The sequence below is a fragment of the Gigantopelta aegis genome, chromosome 12, assembly GCF_016097555.1.
Source record: "Gigantopelta aegis isolate Gae_Host chromosome 12, Gae_host_genome, whole genome shotgun sequence".
Lineage (NCBI taxonomy): Eukaryota > Metazoa > Mollusca > Gastropoda > Neomphalida > Peltospiridae > Gigantopelta > Gigantopelta aegis.
The window spans coordinates 12,980,339-13,005,864 of record NC_054710.1 but is presented as its reverse complement, the minus strand read 5'-3'; the positions used below and the strand labels follow the sequence as shown (position 1 = coordinate 13,005,864).

The 25,526-nt window shown below is 40.5% G+C and overlaps 1 protein-coding gene across 2 annotated transcripts in view; it reads left to right on the top strand.

The window, feature by feature from the left end:
* The first annotated feature begins 287 nt into the window (after positions 1-287).
* LOC121386268 (fibrocystin-L-like) overlaps positions 288-25,526 on the top strand; it is a 126,575-nt gene continuing 101,336 nt past the window's right edge. For both annotated transcript variants that reach the window (XM_041517111.1, XM_041517112.1), the window contains exons 1-3: positions 288-394; positions 21,954-22,028; positions 23,561-23,708. In XM_041517111.1, the coding sequence (XP_041373045.1) occupies positions 322-394; positions 21,954-22,028; positions 23,561-23,708 (296 nt within the window). In that variant the 5' untranslated portion in view covers positions 288-321. The remainder of the gene's footprint in view (positions 395-21,953; positions 22,029-23,560; positions 23,709-25,526) is intronic.

Sequence of the window (25,526 nt, the reverse complement as noted above, 5' to 3'; positions counted from 1 at the left end):
GACATCTTTTGAAAAACACGCTGCGGTAATGGCACTCTTGTTTTGTCCGATTCCTGCGAGCGTTTAGTTCAACCACTCTGCCAAGCTTGGCCGGCCGTAATTAGTTCACACTTCATTGCTCAAGAGTCCCCAACACCGGGTCGACAAGATCAATAACGAAGCCGATTGTTTCGGTCACTTCTGACGTAAGCCAAAAACATGGATGATAACGAGGTTGAGTAATGAAAGCGAGGCTACAGTTTCTACTGCGAGTGAATATTGGGCCCATATATAAAGGCGTGTTGCATATGTGCCCGCCAGTTATTATTTGGCAAGAGAAGCATGAAAAAACTCAACTGGATTTGTTTTTCGGCGTTCATTGTTTTGCATCTGTTTACACCTACAGAAGCTGTCGGTAAGTGTTAATTTTCTTTCTTTTCATTCAAAATTCAAATAAACGTTTGTTTTGTTTAAAATAACCAGAGTACATTGGTAGGCCTATAAAAATATTGGATGTCAAATATTAAAATTTTTACACATAGTCTTTGACAAAACACGCTACATTTATTTTTCTGTGAGAAGCAAGAAACCTTGTATATGCACTTTTCGACAGACATGCCAGCACATACCTTGGCATTTGATATATTAGTCATGGTACTTCGCGTCAAGTTAATTTTAGCAATATTTCTCACAAAGAAAAAAACCCTCTGTAAAATGTTTACAATTCTTTGCTTCAAATTACTATTTCTATGTACATCCATGGTTTTGTTGTTGTTGTTGTTGTTTTTGTTGTTGTTGTTGTTTTTAGTTGTTGTTGTTGTTGTTTTTAGTCTATGTGCCTTTTTGATAATGTAAGATGGGACGTAGCCCAGTCGTAAAGCGCTCGCTAGATGCGCGGTCGATTTAGGATCGATCCCCGTCGGTAGGTCTGTTAACCTATTTCTCGCACTAGCCAGTGCACCACGACTGGTGTATCAAAGGCAGTGGTATGTGCTGTCTTTGTCTAAGAAGTGCATATAAAATATCCCTTGCTGCTAATCGAAAAGAGTAGCGGGTTTTCTCTCTAAGACCAAAATAGCCGATGATTAATAAATCAATGTTCTCTAGTTGTGTCGTTAAACAAAACAAACTAACTTATTTATATTGTCTAGCTGAGTAGACTAATACATACTTTTATCGTCAATTTTCTTCAACTCATGACCTTCCTTTTGATGGGGGGGGAGGCAGGACGTAGCCCAGTGGTACAGCGCTCGCTCGATGCGCGGTCGGTGTGGGATCGATCCCCGTCGGTGGACCCATTGGGCTATTTCTCATTCCAGCCAGCGCACCACGACTGGTTTATCAAAGGCCGTGGTATGTACTACCCTGTCTGTGGGATGGTACATATAAAACATCCCTTGCTGCTAATCGAAAAGAGTAGCCCATGAAGTGGCGACAGCAGGTTTCCTCTCTCAATATCTGTGTGGTCCTTAACCATATGTCTGACGCCATATAACCGTAAATAAAAATGCGTTGAGTGGGTCGTTAAATAATAAAAAAAATTCTCTCTTTTTTTTCCTTTTGAGAGAGAGGTAGAAAAGGTCGTTACCTTTCGTTTGTTTTGTTAGACATGTCATTTTCGAAAACCTGTTAACTACTGTGGTCGATGTGGGTCACATCCAAATGCAGTGTTAACGAAACTGACACTTCGTACTGCTCGCTATCTTATACGCGAAATAAAATTTAAGGAAGGAAATGTTATATTTAACGATGCACTCAACACAGTTTATTTACGGTTATATGGCGTCAGATAACATTTAAGAGATTGTGTGCACACGCGTGGGGAAATACTGAAAAAAGGGTATATTAGAAACATCGTTACGTAAATCCGCATTCCCTCCTTTGTTCAGTTCAGTTCATTTTAGTTCAGCAGCGTGTTTAACGTGCACATTCAGAGCAAGCTGTTGTTGTGCACGCCTGTCATGGGCGCGAGTTCTGACTACTGCCACCTCTTTCGTCCAGGATAGGAAAAAAATCCACCCCTCTCAAAACATTGGTTAAATATATGTATACATGTACATTTAAACCGGCCTCGGTGGCGTCGTGGTAGGCCATCGGTCTACAGGTTGGTAGGTACTGGGTTCGGATCCCAGTCGAGGCATGGGATTTTTAATCCAGATGCCGACTCCCAACCCTGAGTGAGTGCTCCGCAAGGCTCAATGGGTAGGTGTAACCCACTTGCACCGACCAGTGATCCATAACTGGTTCAACAAAGACCATGGTTTGTGCTATCCTGCCTGTGGGAAGCGCAAATAAAAGATCCCTTGCTGCTAATCGGAAGAGTAGCCCATGTAGTGGCGACAGCGGGTTTCCTCTCAAAATCTGTGTGGTCCTTAACCATATGTCTGACGCCATATAACCGTAAATAAAATGTGTTGAGTGCGTCGTTAAATAAAACATTTCTTTCTTTTTCTCAACATATTTACAATTAATACTTCTATACCGAGAATTTGGAAGTTACATACTTTAAGCCTACAGTATTGTTAGCTTGGACAAACGGCTTCCCGGATTTCGTGGCCATTTCCAGAGACCAAACCGGTTTTAATGGCCGAATTGTAATCCTAGTATTTAATGTCAAATGTCAAGATGTCAAACCGGTTGCCACCGACACTGATCCTTCAATACCGGTATCGGTGCTATAGTGGTTAAGCCATCGGGCACAAGACTGGTGGGTACTGGGTTCGCAACTCGGTATCGGCTCCCACTCAGAGCACGTTTTAACGACTCGATGAATAGGTGTAAGACCACTAGACCGACCTTTCTCGTTCCAGCCAGTGCACCACGACTGGTATATCAAAGTCCGTGGTATGTGCGACCCTGTCTGTAGGATGGTGCATATAAAAGATCCTTTGTTACTAACGAAAATAAAATGTATCGGGTTTCCTCTCTTAAGATTATATGTCAAAAATACCAAATGTTTGACATCCAATTGCTGATGATTAATAAATCAATGTGCTCTAGTGGTGTTGTTAAACAAAACAAACTTTTTTTAACACAAGGAAAGTAGAATGTGTCTTTATGTGGTTGGGGGGGGGGGGGGGGGGGGCGTAGTCCAGTGGTAAAGCGTTCGCTTGATGCGCGGTTGGTCTGGGATCGATACCCCGATGGGCCCATTGGGCTATTTCTCGCTTCAGCCAGTGCATCACAACCGGTATATCAAAGACCGTGGCATGTGTTATCCTGTATGTGGGATGGTGCAATCAAAAGATCCCTTGCTGCTAATCGAAAAGAGTAGCCCATGAAGTAGCGACAGTGGGTTTCCTCTCTCAATATCTGTGTGGTCCTTAACCATAATTATGTCTGACGTCATATATTACCGTAAATAAAATGTGTTGAATGCGTCTTTAAGTAAAACATTTCTTTACTTATGTTGTGGTTTAACAAACTGATGTTTTCCTAGGACTGAAAACCCAATATAGTCGCTTTAAACGCAGGTGTTTGAGCAATGTAAAACGCCTAATATATGTAGTCACACGTCTTTAAGACAAGAAAAGGCTTTGTAAATCCGGTCCGTAGATTTGTGACTGTACACCATAGTTTTCATATTAATACGCGTTATGTCCTGACAATGACATACAACGCCGAGTTTACGAAGCCGTTTTACTTTGACGCAGGTGTTTTAAGCATTGTAAATATAAAATTATGTAGTTACACGCGTGTAAGACAAACACATGGTTTTTGTTATTCAGGGCCTTCGTGTTAGGTTTTGTTTAACGACGCCATTAGAGCTGATAGATTTATTACTTATCGGCTGTTGGGTGTTAACCATTTGATAGTTTTGACACATAAACTTAGATAGGAAACCCGCCACATTTTTTCATTTGTATAACAAGGAATATTTTATATTCACTTTCCCACAGACAGGACAACACATACACAACCTTTGATAAACCAGTCGTGAGACACTGTTTGGGAGTGTGTGTGTGTGTGTGTGGGGGGGGGTTATGAATTAGGATAAGATACCATATGAACGTGCCTATATCGAATTAAGGTTCAGACACGTTTCTCCTGGGCACAATCTCTAACTTCACCAGTGACTGGGTCCGGGACAAAAGGGGAGGCGGGAGGGGAGAGGAGAGGAGGAGAGTTGGGAATGGGCAGCATTTGGAATAACAATTTGTGAAAAAGGACATATGGTTAAGGACCACACAAATATTGAGATAGGAAACCCGCTGCCGCCTCTCAATGGGCTACTCTTTCCGATTAACAGCAAGGGATATTTTATATGCACCATCCCATAGACAGGATAGCACATACCACGGCCTTTGATGTACCAGTCTTCGTGCACTGGCTGGAGCGAAAATGAGCCCAATGGGCCCACTGACGGGGATCGATCCCAAACCGACCGCGTAAAAAGCGAGCGCTCTACCACTGAGCTACGTCTCGTCTAATTTGTGAAAATGTTAATAGAATTTAATACTAATACTATATATATATATATATATATATATATATATATATATATATATATATATATATATACGTAGTGATATTCTATGTGCTACTGTAGTTGCTGCATTTTGTTATCATTTAAGAAGTGAATTTTGAAATTTTCCGAAGAGCGCTTTCGTTATTACAATTAAACATTTCTTAGAATTTTAGTAAATCAGGTATTTTGGTTTTTAACATAATAATATAGTAGGGGTGAAATATAATTAATATTACTGTTTTGACATGGGATTAACTGTGTATATACCGTAACGTAAAGTGGATTGCTTGACTTAACTTCGTCCATGTCGAGTTGTGACGTCAATTCATGTACTGCGTTTGCGGTTATTTGCGCTTGACGCTGAACCATACGATTTTATTATTTTATTATAGTCTTCGATTTATTTTCGTTGGAATATATGTACATCGTACGTAAACAAGTCTCGCTTGTTTTTGTTTTCTTTCGACTGTTTAGTGAAGCGGCGTATACATGCACTTACTGCTCCGTTCAAACAAGGGTAATGTGATAATTTAATTAAATATTTACACAACTGAAACAACGCTCGACTGAGGTGCGATCAGTCCCAGGATCGATCACCTTTAATGGAAACGGCCTCGGTGATGTCGTGGTTAGGCCACCACCGGCCTCGGTGATGTCGTGGTTAGGCCACCACCGGCCTCGGTGGCGTCGTGGTTAGGCCACCACCGGCCTCGGTGGCGTCGTGGTTAGGCCATCACCGGCCTCGGTGATGTCGTGGTTAGGCCATCACCGGCGTCGTGGTTAGGCCATTGGTCTACAGGCTGGTAGGTACTGGGTTCGAATCCCAGTCTAGGCATGGGATTTTTAATCCAAATACCGACTCCAAACCCTGAGTGAGTGCTCCGCAAGGCTCATTGGATAGGTGTAAACCACTTGCACCGACCAGTGATCCATAACTGGTTCAGCAAAGGCCATGGTTTGTGCTATCCTGCATGTGGGAAGCGCAAATAAAAGATCCCTTGCTGCCTGTCGTAAAAGAGTAGCCTATGTGGCGACAGCGGGTTTCCTCTGAAAAACAGTGTCAGAATGACCATATGTTTGACGTCCAATATCCGATGATAAGATAAAAAATCAATGTGCCCTAGAGGCGTCGTTAAATAAAACAAACAAACTTCTGGTTGGGCCATCGGACATACGGCTGGTAGGTACTGGGTTCGCAGCTTGGTACCGGCTCCCACCCAGAGCGAGTTTTAACGACTCAATGGGTAGGTGTAAGACCACTACACCCTCTTCTGTCTCATTAACCACTAACAATTAACAACTGATCCAGTCCTGGACAGACAGCCCAGATAGCTGAGGTGTTTACCAGGACAGCGTGCTTGAACCGTAATTGGATATAAGCACGAAAATAAGTTGAAATGAAATGAAATTCTTCCTGTAGTGTTTGTATTAGTAATTACTATGTGAAAAATAATTTGTTATCGGGGAACTCTAAAATGAGTGATGTAAAGGTATTTAACATTAAACATACGTAGTAGTTGTTGTACTAGAGCGGGAATCTTTGACTACCGTTTGGTAGGCAGCGATTGCGCAGAATTTATACAGACTTGTCTCTGACGGTTAGACCGGCCTCGGTGGCGTCGTGGTTAGGCCATCGGTCTACAGGCCGGTAGGTACTGGGCTCGGATCCCAGTCGAGGCATGGGATTTTTAATCCAGATACCGACTCCAAACCATGAGCGAGCGCTCCGCAAGGCTCAATGGGTAGGTGTAAACCACTTGCACCAACCAGTGATCCATAACTGGTTCAACAAAGGCCATGGTTTGTGCTATCCTGCCTGTGGGAAGCGCAAATAAAAGATCCCTTGCTGCTAATCGGAAAGAGTAGCCCATGTAGTGGCGACAGCGGGTTTCCTCTCAAAATCTGTGTGGTCCTTAACCATATGTCTGACGCCATATAACCGTAAATAAAATGTGTTGAGTGCGTCGTTAAATAAAACATTCCTTTCTTTTTCTTTCTGACGGTTAGAAAGCGTTGATAACTGTCCAAATGTCTGTCTAGCTTTCTTACCGTCAGTAAAAAGTAAAGTTTTTTTTATTTAACGACGCCACTAGAGCACATTGATTTTTTATCTTATCATCGGCTATTGGACGTCAAACATATGGTCATTCTGACACTGTTTTTTAGAGGAAAGCCGCTGTCGCCACATAGGCTACTCTTTTACGACAGGCAGCAAGGGATCTTTTATTTGCGCTTCCCACAGGCAGGATAGCACAAACCATGGTCTTAGTTGAACCAGTTATGGATCACTGGTCGGTGCAAGTGGTTTACACCTACCCATTGAGCCTTGTGGAGCACTCACTCAGGGTTTGGAGTCGGTATCTGGATTAAAAATCCCATGCCTCGACTGGGATCCGAACCCAGTACCTATTAGCCTGTAGACCGATGGCCTAACCACTACGCCACCGAGGCCGGTTCTTACCGTCAGAGAACTTGGGTTAGACAAGAAAATGCATTGTATATATGTAATAGTTATCATTAAAAAATGTTTGTTGTGTTTAACGACACCACTAAAGCGTTTTACCACTGGGTTACGTCTCGCGCACAAGTTGTCATTAAAAAGGCTCTGCCAGTCGAGATAGCAGGACAGTTTTTTTAATTGCCACTCGTGTTTGCAATATGATATGGTAATTCATGTTTTGTAGTGGACTGGAGATCATTAAAGACCCATTAACACTTGTTCAATAATCCGCATCTTGTCCGTATAACATTTTACACTAAATTAAACGGCATTACCGAGTTTACAAGTTAAACATTCATTCATTCATTACCGAGTTTACAAAGACCTCGTTCGCCCTGTGTTATAATAAGCGCATTGTTACTTGAGTGATAGGAACAGTTGGCGGTGTTATCGCTGAATCAAATGTATTACTACGCGTGATCTGTTTTGGAAATAAGACGACAAAATATGCATAATTAACACAATTAAGCTGGGCTGACAGAGACCACATATTGAGTTAATGGAGGAAGAATAGTCTTGGTATAATTGTGGAACGGTCTCGGGGTAATTAGATTCTGTTCTGTTCTGTTACTGCGTCTTATAGAACTTGAGTGACGAATTGTTAAGTGGGACTATCCTATGTCTTGGTAACATGTTTTCGATTGGTAGAACCTTTGTAACAACTAAAATTACATGTTAATTACATTTTCTTGTTTCCAGGGCCGTAGCTAGCGGGGAAACTTGACGAATTTGATCAAAATGTATTTGATCTAAATTCAAGTTTTAATTATCCAATCATAATGTGACAAAAAGCTCTTAAGAAATGTGGACAAGTTCAAGTTCTTTATTGCTTTAAGTTTTATATATATATATATATATATATATATATATATATATATATATATATATATATATATATATATATATGACAGATCAAACCCAGATAGCCTATGTGTGTGCTTGAACGAATGGACGGACGAAATGATGAATGGATGAATAATTGGAAGAATGAATATGAATTAATGCATGTTTAACAATGCATAAGAAAATTGGGTATCAGAGAAAGGTATTCGAACGAATGAAAATCGATATAGTTTTCGGTCAAAGTACAGTATACGACCGGAGATGAATTTTATTCAAGCCATGCTCAAAATTATGAGTTAAACTCAACACATGAAACATTAAAAAGAACAGTTAAAGTTTGTTTTGCTTAACGACACCACTAGAGCGCATTCGGCTATTGGATGTCAAACACTTGGTAGTTCTGACTCGTAGTCATCAGGGAAAACCCGCTAAAATGTTTCCATTAGCAGCAAGAGATCTTTTATAGGAACATCCCCACAGACAGGAAAGCACATACCACGGACTTAAAGTTAAAATTTTCCAATTAATCTTTTTTCTTTTTTTTTAATTGTGTTTTTTCAAGAGTGAGTAAAAGTAGAATAATACACTCGTGCCCGTTGGACACGATTTATAGTATAACTCGTGGTTTCCAAAAGCATCTAACTCGTTTTTTCGCTCGTTAGACATATTCGTCAACCACTTGTAAAATAAATCGTCTCCAACGAGTACTCGTGTATTTATTCTCTACGTAATCACGAACATTAATTAAAGGGACATTCCTGAGTTTGCTGCAATTTTTAAGATGTTATCGACTAACAGAGATTTTTTAACGATTGTAATTACATATCAAATATATTTTTCTGCATAAAATATTAGTGGCTGCCTATTAAACGTGTTTCTGATCGTTTCAATATTTGTAGTAGGTTAAATTTCATTTTATTTCCTAAAATATAATTTTTTCGTACGTACGAAATTATTTGAAGACCAAATCCAGTTTGGGCTTCTTACGACCAGAAACACATTGAACATACACACACTGATATTCTAAACAAGAAAATATATTTAATATGTAAGTTTAATCGTAGAAATATTGTATTAGTCGGAAACATCTTACAATGGAGCAATAGAGCAAACTCAGGAATGTCCCTTTAACACACTATTAGTGTAACCTGTTTACAAGTTTTGTTTTCATATTGCCTCGGGGCAGTACCGTGGGTTTCGTTAACCCCGTAAGCCAATACGTTAAGCCTCTTTCGACATGTGTCTCCATTCACAAGGTAAGATTGACCGATACAGTTGTTTAACCCATTTTCACAACACTGTGCATTTTAAATCGTTACGTTGACCTCTTCAGTCATTGGTATGCAGTTCAAAAAGAAATTGTTTCGCGTACGTAAGAGTTAATGATCGGTCCTACCCCAATCACTCCCCTCCCCATTAAGTTGCGAATTCCGTATTATAATATTTCATTTAAACTTATTTTCGTGCTTATATCCAATTAAGGTTCAAGCACGCTGTCCTGAGCACACACACACATCAGCTATCTGGGCTGTCTGTCCACGACAGTGGGTTAGTTGTCAGTTGTTAGTGAGAGAGAAGAGGGTGTAGTGGTCTTACACCTACCCACTGAGTCGTTAAAATTCGCTCTGGGTGGGAGCCGGTACCGGGCTGCGAACCTTGTACCTACCAGCCTTATGTCCGATGACTTAACCACGACACCACCGAGGCAGTTTCCATTAAAGAAATGTTTTTATTTAACGACGCACTCAACACATTTTATTTACGGTTATATGACGTCAGACATATGGTTAAGGACCACACAGATATTGAGAGAGGAAACCCGCTGTCGCCATTTCTTGGGTTACCCTTTTTGATTAGCAGCAAGGGATCTTTTATATGCACCATCCCACAGACAGGGTAGTACATATCACGGCCTTTGATATATCAGTCGTGGTGCACTGGCGGGAACTAAAATAAATAAAATAAGATGGCCAAAACATGCAAACCTCAAAATATTTCACCTCAAACACAAAGGAATGTTAAGCAGTAAATAAGATTGAAACAATTTGAAATGTATTCCTGAATATGTACAACTCTTTACCAGCTATTATTAACATTACTTCACAAAAAAAAAATCCTTGGTGTGCTCAGAAGAGACAAACTTGACTGTCGTGCCCAACTTAGTGAAATCTAAAGCCCTGCAATATGGTTATTAAAGAGACATTCCTGAGTTTGCTGCAATATAAGATGTTTCGAATTAATAAAATATTTCTACGATTAAACTTACATATTAAATGTATTTTCTTGTTTGGAATATCAGTGTCTGTATATTCAGTGTGTTTCTGGTCGTCTTAATATTTATAAGAAGTCCAGACTGGATTTTTTCTTCAAATAATTGCGTACGTACGAAACAGTTTTTTTTTTAGGAAATAAAATGAAATAGTACAAATATTGGAACGATCAGAAACACGTTTAATATACATCCAGTAATATTTTATGCAGAAAAATATATTTGATATGTAATTACAATCGTTAAAGTCTGTTAGTCGATAACATCTTAAAAATTGCAGTAAACTCAGGAATGTCCCTAAGTATAAGTAATAAAGATTTCAAACCCTCCTCTCACAGAGCCAAACTTCCTAATCGTGTCACGCAACGTCGCTTAGGCCGTTAGGGGCGTGGTACATGTCAGTTACAGGGTAAACTTACAAGCGAAAAACATAGTTGTGTGCACTCTCGATGTTTTAATTGACGCAAGCTTGAATGCGTTAACTTTAACTTACCTCTAGGGTTGTTGTTTGCGGCGGAGAAGGTGGGGTGTACCTGTGATCCTATCCAAGAGCGTAGGAAGATGCCAAAAAGTGGTGGGGCGGGAGAACACACACACACACACACAAACACACAAACCATTGCTGTTGCTACTGGATCAGGAAAAGTGGTGGGGACACATACACTTTGCCCCCCCCCCCCCCCCCCCCCCCCCCCCCCCCCCCCGCTTCTTACGCCAGTATGCACACATACATGTATATATCTGCGCTTTGGGCCATTTGTTCAGAATGTCGGTTATATAATAACTAGCTGTTTGTGGGCCGAGCCACTACAGTACTTAGCGTTATATTACGTGCCACTATATCCATAAATACCGGCCTCGGTGGCGTCGTGGCTAGGCCATCGGTCAACAGGCTAGTAGGTACTGGGTTCGGATCCCAGTCGAGGCATGGGATTTTTAATCCAGATACCGACTCCAAACCCTGAGTGAGTGTTCCGCAAGGCTCAATGGGTAGGTGTAAATCACTTGCACCGACCAATGATCCATAACTGGTTCAACAAAGGCCATGGTTTGTGCTATCCTGCCTGTGGGAAGCGCAAATAAAAGATCCCTTGCTGCTAATCGGAAAGAGTAGCCCATGTAGTGGCGACAGCGGGTTTCCTCTCAAAATCTGTGTGGTCCTTAACCATATGTCGGACGCCATATAACCGTAAAATAAAATGTGCGTCGTTAAATAAAACTTTTCTTTCTTTCTATATCCATAAGGACTGGCTCTAGCTCAGTTGGTAGAGCGCTATCCCGTGGTGCTTTGGTCGTAGGATCAAATCCCATCGGTGGACTAAAGACCCATTCTCTGATTGGATTTTGATTGGGCCGAAAGGTTTTGATTCCGTTCGAATTGTTTCGATTCCGTTCGAATTGTTTTGATTCGGTCCTGAAGAATTTGTAGCTTGTGTGACCAAATGTCCGACAGGAACTTCAGCTAATTTCGATCCCTGGGTATACAAATGCTGATTATGGACAAAATGGAATTTGCGCCCAGTGGCGGTTTCAGAAAATCCATTTGGGGGTGGGGTGGGGGGGAGCAGTGACATGAGGTGGAATGCCAAGGTAACTTTGGGGGAGGTTTGGAGGGGATCATAAAAAAAAAAAAAAATTAATATATAATAAAATTATAACTATCGCAAAATTTAGGGGGGCCGGGCCCCTAGTCGGGCCCCCCTCCCCCCCTCTGGCGCCTAAAGGTCAATTCATAGCCTACTTTGATTGCCGACCTCATGCGCAACTGAATTAAGAAAAATTATTATTAGGTAAACTAAAACGTGTTGAACGAGCGCGCACTAAAATTTAATATGAACTGCGTTAAAATCATACTGAAATGACTGAAAAATCAGGAGGAGGACTGGGCGAGTCAACTATAAATCCGGGTGTAGTGGAAAACACGTTACAACGGCTGTAAATGAAGGGCAGTCCCTTTAAAAACAAATCCTAAAAATCGGGCCGCATTTCTCGGGGTGTTATCGCCATATTCGCAGCAGGCGGTACAACAACAGTCACTTTTAATTCCGTCAAGTGTGCTCATGAGAAACTACCTGGACACAAAAGATATGATTAATAATACTTGTCCATACCTGTTGAACAAGGCACAGATGGACAATTATTCTGGTATGGACTGTCATGCTGCGTGACATGCAAAGAAGCACACACCACGCACACATACTCCACACGACTGGTATACAAAAGGCTGTGACATGTGGTGTTCTGTCTAAAGAGCCACTTTCGGAATACTAAAAGCAAAACCTATTGGCTCTCTTCACTATTTCAATTAGAACGACCATCAAAATTGCGCCAAATTTCCTTCATGTAAAACGCGCACCTCTTCCTCTTTGACATAATCCTACGGGACTTTCAAAATTCCATAGCACCAAATACCCCCCCCCCCCCCCCCCCCGCCTGCCACCAACATTGGACTGCTGGTGCTCCCTTGCACTTGCCAGTGCAGGCGTTCCCTCTCTACAACCCTCCCCCAACCCTTTCCTGTGCTGGACAGAGGGAACCGGCCAAGGCGTGTGCTACAACAGCTTGCTCTGAATGTGCACGTAAATCTCTTTGTCTTGTCTTGTCTTGGTGTTCTGTCTGTGGGAAAGTGTATGCAAAGGACCTTTGACACCTGATGTCAAAATGTAGCGGGTTTTCGCTCAGACTATACTATGTTTGGATTGCCGTATGTTTCACATCCAATATCCGATGATGAATAAAATAGATGTGTTCTAGTGTTGTCGTCTAACAAACCAAACTTTGACATACAAATACATGTATACATACACAACACACACACACATACATGTATACATACATGCTCACACACAACACACATACATACATACATACATACATACATACATAGACATAAACATACACACGATACACGATACATACAGATACACTTAAACGACACATACACACACAGACACACACTACATAAACTCACTACATAAACTCACATATACAATATAAACTCAGGCACTAGTAAACACACATAATACGAGAGAGAGAGAGAGAGAGAGAGAGAGAGAGAGAGAGAGAGAGAGAGAGAGAGACAGAGAGACAGACTGCAAACAAATAAATTAGATTCCGTTTTTAAAGTTGCTACCCTCCTAGAACTATCCTGCACCCGTTACGGAGCACTTCCTGCCATTCTATCCACCCGGCCAATCATTTGTCTGACGCTGACACACCCTGAACTCCCCCCCCCCCCCCCCCCCCCCAACAAAAAAAAACCCCACGTATTTAAAATAAAATGTACTCTCCTTTTGCTTTTTTCTCCCCACTCCTCTTTTTTTTTTCTTTATTCGTCAATTTTAATCCGCCTATTTTCATTACCGTCCTGTATGACAATAAGAAGGCGTCTAGCTCGCGGTTACGTTTGAGAATTAAGTGAGCGGGGGATCTTTTATTTGACAAGTAATGTTTGCCGTTTCGTTCTTACCTACCTGAGATGAATGCCTGTATTGTTTTGTGGGCTTTGATCTAGAGATTGTAAACAACAGTTAAGTCACGATACCACAAAACAGATACAGACGTGTTTCACCAAACAAACCGTTAACGCAGCAATATTGTAATTAGGTATTAGAATTATTAAATGTACGATTCTCTCTCATAGCCATGATTAGTAGTTTTGTTAAAAATTTAATGTTAGTTTTTTTTAACAAAATATTTCGGTGGAGGTGGGTGGTTTGTTTGTTTGTTTGTGGCGGGTTGTTTTTTGTTTTTTTCGAGGGGCTTTGTCGAAATCCAGATCAGAAACACACCGACACTGACAAACAAAAATCAGTGTATTTAGTATATAATTTTAGTAGTAACAACATTGTGTTTTAGTCAGAAACAAGTTTTTACATTGGCAAAAAAGTGGGGACAGTTCCTTTAAATAATAAAAATAAATTTTTAGACTGCAGCTTCCCACGAAAATGATGTTGGCGTAAAACCATGAGAAATTTGACATTCTTTAATACAAATACGTATGCCTTTAATGCATGGGTGTAACTGTGATGTTTTCTTTTAAGTGTGTGTTTTTTTTAATCAACCAGCTATATAGAGTTGCAAACGAATCACTACGTATTTTTACATGAATTACAACTAATTTGGGGGGCAGATTTATGGAAATACGAGATAAAAAGGCCTCAGTTTAGCACATGTTGTCCCCCGAATAGGATCTCTATCGTTTTGTGCAGGGGGTTTTTTTTCGAATTTTTGAGGATTTTGATTATCTTCAAAGACGAACCCCAAGCCCCCCGTCCAGGGGTGTACGCTCTTTGAGAATGGCCAATATGAAGTTTGGCTGCGGGTGTCTTATTTGTATTTATTTTTTTTTTTTAACAAAGAGGGAAAAAACATCCACCCTTATTTAGTTTTCAGTAACATAGTTTTGAACACACACTGGGGGATGTATTAAAACATCTTCAGAGAGAGAGAGAGAGAGAGAGAGAGAGAGAGAGTGAGAGAGAGAGAGAGAGAGGGAGAGAGAGAGAGAGAGAGAGAGAGACTAGAGAGATACAGAGCACACTGTGAACAACAACACTGTTTCGACACACACCACACAATGACACACCACACACGCACACACACGCACAGATACGCACTAAAACACACACACGCATGTACCGCGTGTAACTTTGTAAAGGTTCTTGGATAAATCGCACTGCCATGAAATTCCACAGCAAGACGTCATTACAGGGGCGGATTAATAGGCAATACTACCCGTACAAAGGACGTCGGAATTGTCTGACAAACTTCGCTTGCCATTACATTGCGTCATGGTTATATGAACGATAAAGATTGTATAGCTAGCGTAAACGTTAATTTTTCAAAACATTTTTGTTATGTCTGCCATTTGCGTTAATAAATTATATTAAATGTTGATACGTCGACATAACGGCTTTAATAATTGATATATCGAGGCGAATGGCCCAGAATGCATTTGGGTGTAAACCACAGTGCGTTACAAGTGACAGTAGCGTAAGAAGGTGCCAAAGGGGGGGGGGGGGGGGGGGGGGGGGGGGGGGGCACACTATTATATAAAACACTTTTACACTTATGAAGCAAATATAAAGCAAAATATCTGAAAAGTGGGAGGCACATGTTCGCCCCCCCCCCCCCCCCCCCCCCCCCCCCACGCCAGTGAGTAAATATTAATAAAAGTATAATCGTGGTATTCAGAATTTAAAAGAATACTATGGCTCATGGCTTTATGATATAATACACAGTATCCCACAAACAGCTGAAGAAAGAGTCTCTTCACATGCCGAAAAATCGTAATACTATTTCCTATTCCTCTATTAGAACTAGTTTACTTCAATCACTATTTATTCATTCGACTGTAAAACTTTCGAATAACCTACGAGCTCAAATTCGAAATTGTCGAAACATATCTTCATTTAAAAAAGAAGAAAGAAAAACTATGTAGATGTCCCATGCGTTGCACCATACTATTTATGTGGCAATAGAAGTGAAAATGTATTGCATACCAAGTTATAAGTGTACGAGACAGGGGGACTGTGCTCGATCAAAACCTCAAATTCGGGCAAAACTTATAGAGATATTCGGGGGAAATGTGCTTACCTGAATCCTTTTTTTTTTTTTTTCACTATTTGTTTCCACCATTCTACCCTCAAAATTAGTCAAAATGTTTGTGATTTCGTTTGCAACCATGGCAAAAAACCAGCCTGCCAACATTGCCCCCCCCCCCCCCCCCCCGCTCCCTCCCTACAAATATGGAGCCCATACGTCTATGTACCATGTTAAGACACGGGTGTAGTGCTTTAAAAGCAGCGTTGGCCTTAGCATCGATTCCTCGTGTAGTTGTGGATATTATTTAAAAAACAATTTTTCCATTAGTAACAAGGGATCTTTTATATGCACCATTAGTCTAGGGAGTTATGTTAATTTTTTGAAGGTTGCATTAAAATAAAATAAAACATTTTTTTTTATGTTCCCATGACCTACCTGAACTAGAAATCCATTGGTAGCATTTTTTCTGACCACTATCATGTCAGTCCGGCTCCCTCCCTAAATTTTGCGAATTATAATTTTATTATATATTAATGTTCATTTTCCTCCTCCAAACCTCCCCCAAAGTTCCCTTGGCATTCCGCCTCATGTCATTGGAGCCCCCTAAATGGATTTTCTGGATCTGCCACTGAAAATTAATTTCAGCTAATATTTAAATTTCATAAATATATTACGGAAAAAAAAGAAGTTTGTTTTGTTAACGACACCACTAGAGCACATTGATTTATTAATCATCGGCTACTGGATGTCAAACATATGGTCCTTTTGACATAGTCATAGAAAGGAAACCCGCTACATTTTTCCATTAGTAGCAAGGGATCTTTTATATGCACCATCCCTCAGACAGGATAGCACATACCAGTCGTGGTGCACTCACTGTGACGAGAAATAGCCCAATGGGCCCACCGACGGGGATCGATCTCAGACCGACCGCGCATCAAGCGAGTGCTACGCCCCGCCCAAATATATTACGGTCGTGATATGTATGTATTATGAGAAGGCCAAGTAAGTGTGTATAACTTGTGCCAAATCAGTTGGAGTCATCACCGTGGGGAAGTCGGTCACGGGTCTCTGATGTTATCTCCAACATATTATGTTGGAGTCGATATTTATCTACAACGGGTCATCTCTTACACGGGTGTAAGAAAAACATTATACAGGAGCGATGCAGGATTTTTCTAGGGAGGAGATATGTGACATTAAAACAGGACACACAGAGGCAGATCCAGCGAGGGTCAAGGGCCCGGCCCCCATACATTTTGCGGCAGTAATAATTTTATTATACCTGTATATATGTATTAATTTTCATTTTTTTACGATCCCCCTCCAAACATTCCCCAAAGTTCCCTTGGCATTCCGCCTCATATCAATGGGGCCCCCTAAATGTATATTCTGGATCCACACCTGGTACATATTGTAATTCAAAGTACACTAACATAGGCTACATTATAAATACAAGCTTAAAGACCATCTCCCTACCATCGCCCACTACCGACCCTGGTCGGGCTTCTTGTGCTCCCTTGCACATGTCAGCGCGGGCGACCCCCCCCCCCCCCCCCACTCACGCCAAACCTTCCCCTGTCCTGGACGGAGGGGCCGAGGAAAGTAGACAGCTGCGTCCATAACAGGTGTGTGCTACAACAGCTTGTTCTGAATGTGCACGTTAAAAACCTATGACCTGGGCCAGTGCTTATAAAACGTAAAGTCTAGACTTTAATAAAGTCCAGACTTTAATGTAATGCTATTTGAATGGCGATGCCATGACGTTAAAGTCTGGACTTTATTAAAGTTTAGACTTTAAGGTTTATAAGCACGGGGCCTGGTCTGGTGCTTATAAAACTCTAAGAGTCTAGTCTCGAGAGACTAATAGAGTGAGACGTGAACGTCACGGCAACGCCATACAAATTGTATGCTTATGACGTCATTAGAGATTGAGTCTGGACTCTAAAAGTTTTATAAGCACGGGCCCTGACCTGTCAATCTATGTAGAAATACTCAGCCGACTAAGATATTATATCTTTTTCATTAAAAAGGAATAATTTCGATACGTTTTATGGTTCCCCATTAAAACATGTTGACAACCAAAAAAACATGTTTTAAGCTGTAGGTGGTGTGACCCCTATCCTCCCACCCCCATACACACGCGCTCGCGCAAAACAAAATAGCCGATTTAGTTTGCCTTACTGCGTCCCCAAATATATGTATTTTTTATCTGGGGCGGATCTAGAGGTGGGGGGGGGGGTCCAAGGTGTCCGGACTCCCCCCCCTCAAATTTGAGAAGTGCCCCTTTTATTTAGGATTTTAAAGTTTTTTACAAATTTATTTATTCTGTCAATGTATAGAACACTGTAGAATACGTGTGTCAGCGTCCCTGTTGTAGCACTATTATATTATGGTCCATGTGAACCGTGTGTAATTTTTCAATAGTGCCTTTTCATAATGTTATGGTGCCCTTTTTGTCTTGGGACCCCCCCCCCCCCCCATCAGAAAAGCTGGATCCGCCCCAGTTGATTCCTTCCCCTTCACCCTATATCTGCCGTTTATCGTATCTCAAAGTTTAGCCAAGCACATATCATTTAATATGGACCGATTTATGATAACAAGTTAAAAGTCATAAAGTCATTTATGATTAAAGACGGCGGTTCGACGTTTGACACGCGAAGTCCTAGTGTCATCAATGCGTATCGCTTTAATCAATACCTGTCAAGTCTTCAGTTCTGTTACAATGATCACTTTGTTTCCGTCCATTAATGGTTACAATTCCAGCGTCATTGGAAAACAAAAACAAACTACACACAAAAAAACAACAACAAATAAAGTCCAACGCTATACTCTGGAGACAATTTGTTAAAGCAAATAAAACAAAACAAGAAGATAACAAAGATGGCGACTGTTGCATTCACTTGGTTGCAGATCGCAAAACAGTAGCCAATCGGATGCGAGTGTGAGTGCGAATAATTTTAACATGCTCATATACCACTAGAGTTTCGAGCATGTCCGTCCCGGGGCCTGTCTCTGGATAGCCAGTGACTTGCTCCGGGACAGAACAAAATTAAGGGGATAATTTTGAAATTTACATCCAAAAATTAAATAGTGGGCCTTTAAAATTTTGATGTGCATCTCTAATTAATATAATTAATAAAGAAAATTCTTCTCATTAAATTTGGTCGCTAGATTAGATCGGGCGGTCAAAAAGAAATTAGATAGATAGATAGATAACACGCCTGATTTGGGATGGGGGGGGGGGGGGGTGAAAATGGACAGAATTTTGAAAATAGCAATTAGTAAAAGAAATTAGTAGGATTAAAATTAGAAAGAAAAAAGTTACAAGCCAAAAATAATTGAATTGACTGCTCGGCCGAATATTTATATAATTTGGAGCATTTTAGAAGGACAGTCCAAAAATAAATAAGAGAAAGAAGTGAGGATCGGACTATTTAATAATATTTTTTAAAAAAGAAGTAATTTCGACATAAAATTTTGAACGAAGGTCTAAAAGATTTAAAGTCCGATCTATATGGTCCGGGCCGGGAAGGGGTGGGGGGTGGTAAGTTTGAGGTGGGCGGAATTTGGAATACGAATTTAGTAGTTAGGTCAAAGACCGAAGACCAAAATGTGCTACAAAAATTTAAGTCCAAACAATAAAATTAGATTGCTCGACCGAATCGGATGTCGAGTTCAGTCAGAAAAAGCGCGTAAACGCTCGCTAGACTGTTTTTACGCTTCACGTTAAACCGTTAAAGGCTCGTTTACACGATAATATTTTACCGGCCTCGGTGGTGTTGTGGTTAAGCCATCGGACAAAAGGCTGGTAGGTACATGGTTCGCAGCCCGGTACCGGATCCCACCCAGAGCGAGTCTTAACGACTCAGTGGGTAGGTGTAAAACCACTACACCCTCTTCTCTCTCACTAACCACTAACAACTAATCCACCGTCCTGGACAGACAGTCCAGATAGCTGAGGTGTAGGTCCAGGACAGCGTGCTTGAACCTGAATTGGCTATAATCACGAAAATAAGTTCAAAAGAATGTATGAATGAATCACAGATTACCGGGCTCAGTGGTGTAGTGGTTAAGCCATTAGTAAGTACCAGGCTCGCATCCCTGTACTAACTCCCACCTAGAACGAGTTTAACAACTGAATGGGTAGGTGTACAACCACTAAACCGACTTCTCTCTATTAAAGGGACATACCCTAGTTTTTAAACACTAAGGCATATTTTTTACTATTATAGCCGTTTTTGATAACTGAAATCATATTTTACTTTGATTTTATTTTTTATATTGTCCATTTCCGTACATTCGAAAACGTTTTGGTGATCCTGGTGTTTTTAATATCACAAAATGCATTTCTCATATGTTTAAAAACGCGCGTGCGTCTGAGAAGTAACAGTAATGGAATCGAGTTTTAGTCTATTTGTAGAGGGTATTTCACCATTTTAAAGTCACAAACTCATGTTTCACTCAATTGTAACTTTATCCAAATGTCTTACGGGTTTGTAGCTTAACTAAACTTAGTGTGTATTTTCATGGGCTAAAACTAGGGTATGTCCCTTTAACTACTAACTACTACACTACGCAGTATCACAGAACATTAACAAAACTATAATACAACTGAGAGGAAACTAATCACATGTATACATTTGTTATCAAGCTATGTTGCGTGCTGGTGTATGTGCGTGTATGCTTTTTTAATGTTAAAACTGTCTTGCTGTCCTGTTTTACTTCATCTCTCTCTCTCTCTCTCTCTCTCTCTCTCTCTCTCTCTCTCTCTCTCTCTCTCTCTCTCTCTCTCTCTCTCTCATTTCTATCTCTCCCTCCTTCTTTCTATGGAAAAATTTACAATCAATCTGAACATATTTAGTCTAACGATACTCATTATGTATTATATATATATATATATATATATATATATATATATATATATATATATATATAAATAAAATGTTATTTATGTTCAACACTATCTGTAACATAGTGATTCAAGGCCCCATCTCTGACACTGTCGACATTTCTGGGCTAATACAAATTATAAAAAAAACCCATAAAAAAACTAAAAAAAACTAATACACTAACTACTAAGCCACTGTCTTGGACAGACAGCCCAGATAGGTAAGTTATTTGGATATAAGCTAAAAATAAGTATACATGAATGAATCATAAACAGTGTCCTAAAACGGTGTTGGACAAGCTGGGACAACTACCCCCAATTGTTGCGCGACAAGTGTACACCGCTTTTGTAACAAAGATGGAAAATGTGGCACAACTAATGTCGTAGGGAGAGGGCCACGAGGGCTATGCCCCCCAACCCCCCCCCCCCCCTCGCCCCCATCAAACCTTTAAAAAAGCCAAAAACTATTAAATATTATAAAATCATACATACATGGATGTCCTGATAGCTCAGAACGCATCGTGGCTAGTCTGTAATTTGCGGGCGATTCGGTGCCATAGGTTCGAGTCCAAGCAACGGCATGGGACAATTTTTGAGGCCAGAAAGGATTTAATTATCCCCTGCGCCAGTGCGATGTATGTAATAGTCAGCCTCGACATACATACAATATAAAGATATCAATAGGCTACATCCATCCATACATAAATACATGCATATGATACATCAATATATACATACATACAGTATTACATACGCACATAGTGTGGGTTGCCCCCACCTCGAATATGAAATCCTGTGGACCAACGTGCAACATATTGCAAGATTTAGCTGCATGCTTCATCGTTTGGACAAATGTGACAGGGAACATACGTATAAAAAATCCCTTACTGCTAATGGAAAATAAATATGTAGAGCGTTTCCTCTAAGACTAGGAGTAAAACGTATCAAATGTTTGACATCCAATAACCGATTATTAAAGGGACATTCCCTAGTTTGCTGCATTGTAAGATGTTTCTCTTAAAGGGACATTCCCTAGTTTGCTGCATTGTAAGATGTTTCTCTTAAAGGGGAATTCCCTAGTTTGCTGCATTGTAAGATGTTTCTCTTAAAGGGACATTCCCTAGTTTGCTGCATTGTAAGATGTTTCTCTTAATAAATCAGTATAGTAGTTATGTCTACAGTGTATAATTTAGGCCTACTTCACGCTCATGTCAGCTCTCAAACATCCGAACATGAATTAAGTCCTACCAAGAAGACAAATAATAAAGAATGTCGAGCACCCCTCCCCCAAACCCCTCCACAAAATAAATAAATAAATAAATTAATAATAATAATAATAATAACAATAATAATAATCGTAGTTTATAATAATAATAATAATAACAATAATAATCGTAGTTTATTTATTTTTGAAATGAGTTGCTTTAATTTACTAAATATTTATTTCTCATTTCAGAACCACTTGTTGAGAGGGTGGAACCAAGCCATGGAAGTCTTTTTGGAGGAACGAGAATAACAATTTCCGGCAAAAGTAAGATCATATTATTATGCTATTTTATAGTGTTTCAGCGAAATTTCAACTTTCATTACATACCATATTTGATACTACAAAAGCAGCAGCAACAACAACAAAATCAACAAGAAACGCAATACGATTTCGTGTCTTCCTCTTTTTCTCTTTTATTCCCTATAACCTCTTTTATACACACACACACACACACACATGCACGCACGCACGCACGCACTATGTGACACACAATGGCGTAGCGGGTGTGTGGATGAGACGGGTCCATGCCCTCCCCACCCCCACCCCCACATTCCACTATGATAATTATATATACCGTTATAATAAATACACTGACCTGATGATATCCACACTGTAGAACATTATTGAAGCAGCAGCTAACCGGTGTGACAGCTTCGCCATATTTAATATATATTATACTAAGTAATTAAATATGCTCATTGACGTAAAATAGCGATACCATTAACATATTCCCGAATTTAAGCTAAATTCAGAAACGGGTACGTAGATCAGAAAAGGGTACGTAGAGCAACTTTGGTCTCACTACACAGATCACTTCCGGGTGAGAGTTGATTGATGACGGTCCGCTATAGTTCCTAATTGTGACACATGTTATGGTTCACATATTCACTTCTAGGAAATGGTGAAGAATTAAAACAACATGTATGTTTAATAGTAAGCCTTCTTGCTGTATTTTGCCCATGTTATTTTGTAATATTGTGCATCGACCTTTTGGGACATGGGTATATAGCGCAAGTGACAGCCGGAGTGAATCGGTTAATGAACCACCTGTTCGGACCGGTACTACAGCCAGATGCGGTCATATAGCAAAAAACTGAGACGGAAATGTTCTCAATTTTGGAGTGAAAATAAATGCTTATATAATGTATGTTCGCAATGGTGTATGTTGTTGGTGCCAACGAGAACCCGTTCTATGGGCAATCTTCGCTTGAAGTTGGGCAGTTTAACATGGGTTTCAATGGCAGATGACATCTGTGTAGTGAGACCTTTGGCGTCTATAATCATATTGGAACGTCATCGTATTGTTGACGTCATAGTTGTTTCCGGCAACGTTCGTAATATACGGAAACTGTCGAAGTGCCAATCAAAGTTGTTTTTTTTGCTTGTTTTTGTTTTTTTAAAGTTACAATAACAAACGGAACAAACTGTATGAACTTAGGCTACGTGTTACAGGGCTAGCTCTGGTGAGCAAAATATTTCTTTAAATTGTCCATTAAAGTTCAAAAATGCAGAAATCAACAGTTATTTTCTAAAAATGTCAGTTACTACATAAAATAATTTTGCCAAAGAAAAATAAAATTCGCCAACTGCTTTCAGAATTCGCAAATGGAGAATTTGGCGAGCGCCAGAAGTTGCACTGTGTTACCTGTATCAATCGTTCATTTAAAAAAAAAAAAAAAAAAAAAAAAAAAAAGATAAACAGGCCTAAATAATTAAATGTGAACAATATTATTGATAAAACAAACTAAATTATTTAACCATGTCAATATGTTTTTGTTTTTGTTTTTTTCCTTCAGATTTTGCCGACAGCCAGTTCAGCTTTGGAGTCGGAAATGAAAATGTGGGTAGCAAGGTTGACCTCGTTTCTGATTTGACTGGACTTCCACATGAATGCATAATCCACAAAGATGGCTGCCACAAGACGCAGATCACGTGCTACACTCCGTAAGCCTTCTAAAATTTCTGTATTTATAAACTTCTTGACACAAATCTGGGCAAACTCTTCGTGAGCTGAAAAGTTTTCCAAATTATCTATGAAAATACAAAAATAGAAGAAACACTTATTTACCAACAGTACAGGCCCGTACGCAGAAATGTATATGGGGTGTGTGTAGGGCCTAATTGCAGGGCCGTACACTCCGGGGGGGCAGGGGGGGGGGGGCAGCTGCCCCTCCCCTGAGAATGTTGATCTTTTTTTTTTTTATATATATATATATCTCCAGTAATAGCATAGAAATGTTTAATCTTTATAGTATGTTAAAAATTATTTATAAAATTTAATGCCCCCCCCCCCCCATGGATTTTGGTCAGGGTACGGCCCTGAATTGACGACCCAAAGGGCCAGAGTTTGCTAGGGGGTCCGGGGGCATCCCCCCCCCCCCCCCCCCCGGAATGTTTTAAAATCTAGATTGCAGATGCATTTTCCTGCATTCTGGGAAGTAAATTTGAAATGTTTCTTTGCCTCAAAATATGTCAAATTTTATACAGAATTTTTTTACACATCCACGGATGGACCTTGGCAGACTATGGGGGGAGGGGTGCGTTAGCACCCTCGCACACCCCTGCGTACAGGCCTGCAGTAGATAAAATTAATCATTGGATATATTACTTAATGGGGCGGGATGTAGCCCACTGGCAGTGGTACGGCACGTGCCCTGGGTGCCACTTGAAGGGGGCGCTACTGATCAGTTTCTGTTAAAGTCAAACGTTATCTAAAAGATTGGAAGGAAATGTTTTATTTAACGACGCACTCAACACATTTTATTTACGGTTATATGGTGTCAGACATATGGTTAAGGACCACACAGATATTGAAAGAGGAAACCCGCTGTCGCCACTTCATGGGCTACTCTTTTTGATTAACAGCAAGGGATCTTTTATATGCACCATTCCCTAAAAGATGGGTGTCAGATGTTGGGACAGGGGTGCAATATCAGTGCTTACCATAGGCACTATTTTCCACAGATATGCCACTGCCCAGTGGTTATGTGCACCCCATTGGGGGCCCATTGGGCTATTTCTCACTCCAGTCGGTGCACCATGACTGGTATATTAAATGCCATGGTATGTGCTATCATGTGCATATAAAAGATCCCTTGCTAGTACTAGTGTGGAAATGTAACATGTTTATTCTCTACGACTGTATGTTAGACTTGCCAAATGTGTTACATCATACAATACCGTATTGAATGATATGTTGTTGAAGAAAGTTTTAAAGTTCGTTTTGTTCAACTATACCACTAGAGCACATTGCTTTATTAATCATCGGCTATTGGATGGCAAACATTTGATAATTTTAATCGTAGTCTTCAGAGCAAACCTGCTACATTTTCCCATTGGCATCAATGGATTTTTTTATGTCAAAGTATTTCCCCACAGACAGGACAGCACATATCACAGCCTTTGATATACCAGTCGTGGGACACTGGTTGGGATCGAGGGAAAGAAACTCAGTCTGAGATGGTTATTTCATTTCATTTGAACTTATTTTCGTGCTTATATCCAGTTAAGGTTCAAGCACACTGTCCTGGGCACACACCTCAGCTATCTGGGCTGTCTGTCCAGGACAGTTGGTTAGTAGTTAGTGAGAGAAGAGGGTGTAGTGGCCTTACACCTACCCATTGAGCCCGTAAGAACTTGCTCTGGGTTGGAGCCGGTACCGGGCTGCGAACCCTGTACCTACCAGCCTGTAGTCCGATGGCTTAACCACTACGCCACCGAGGCCGGTCTGAGATGGTTATAAAATCCACTAGCCACGGGATT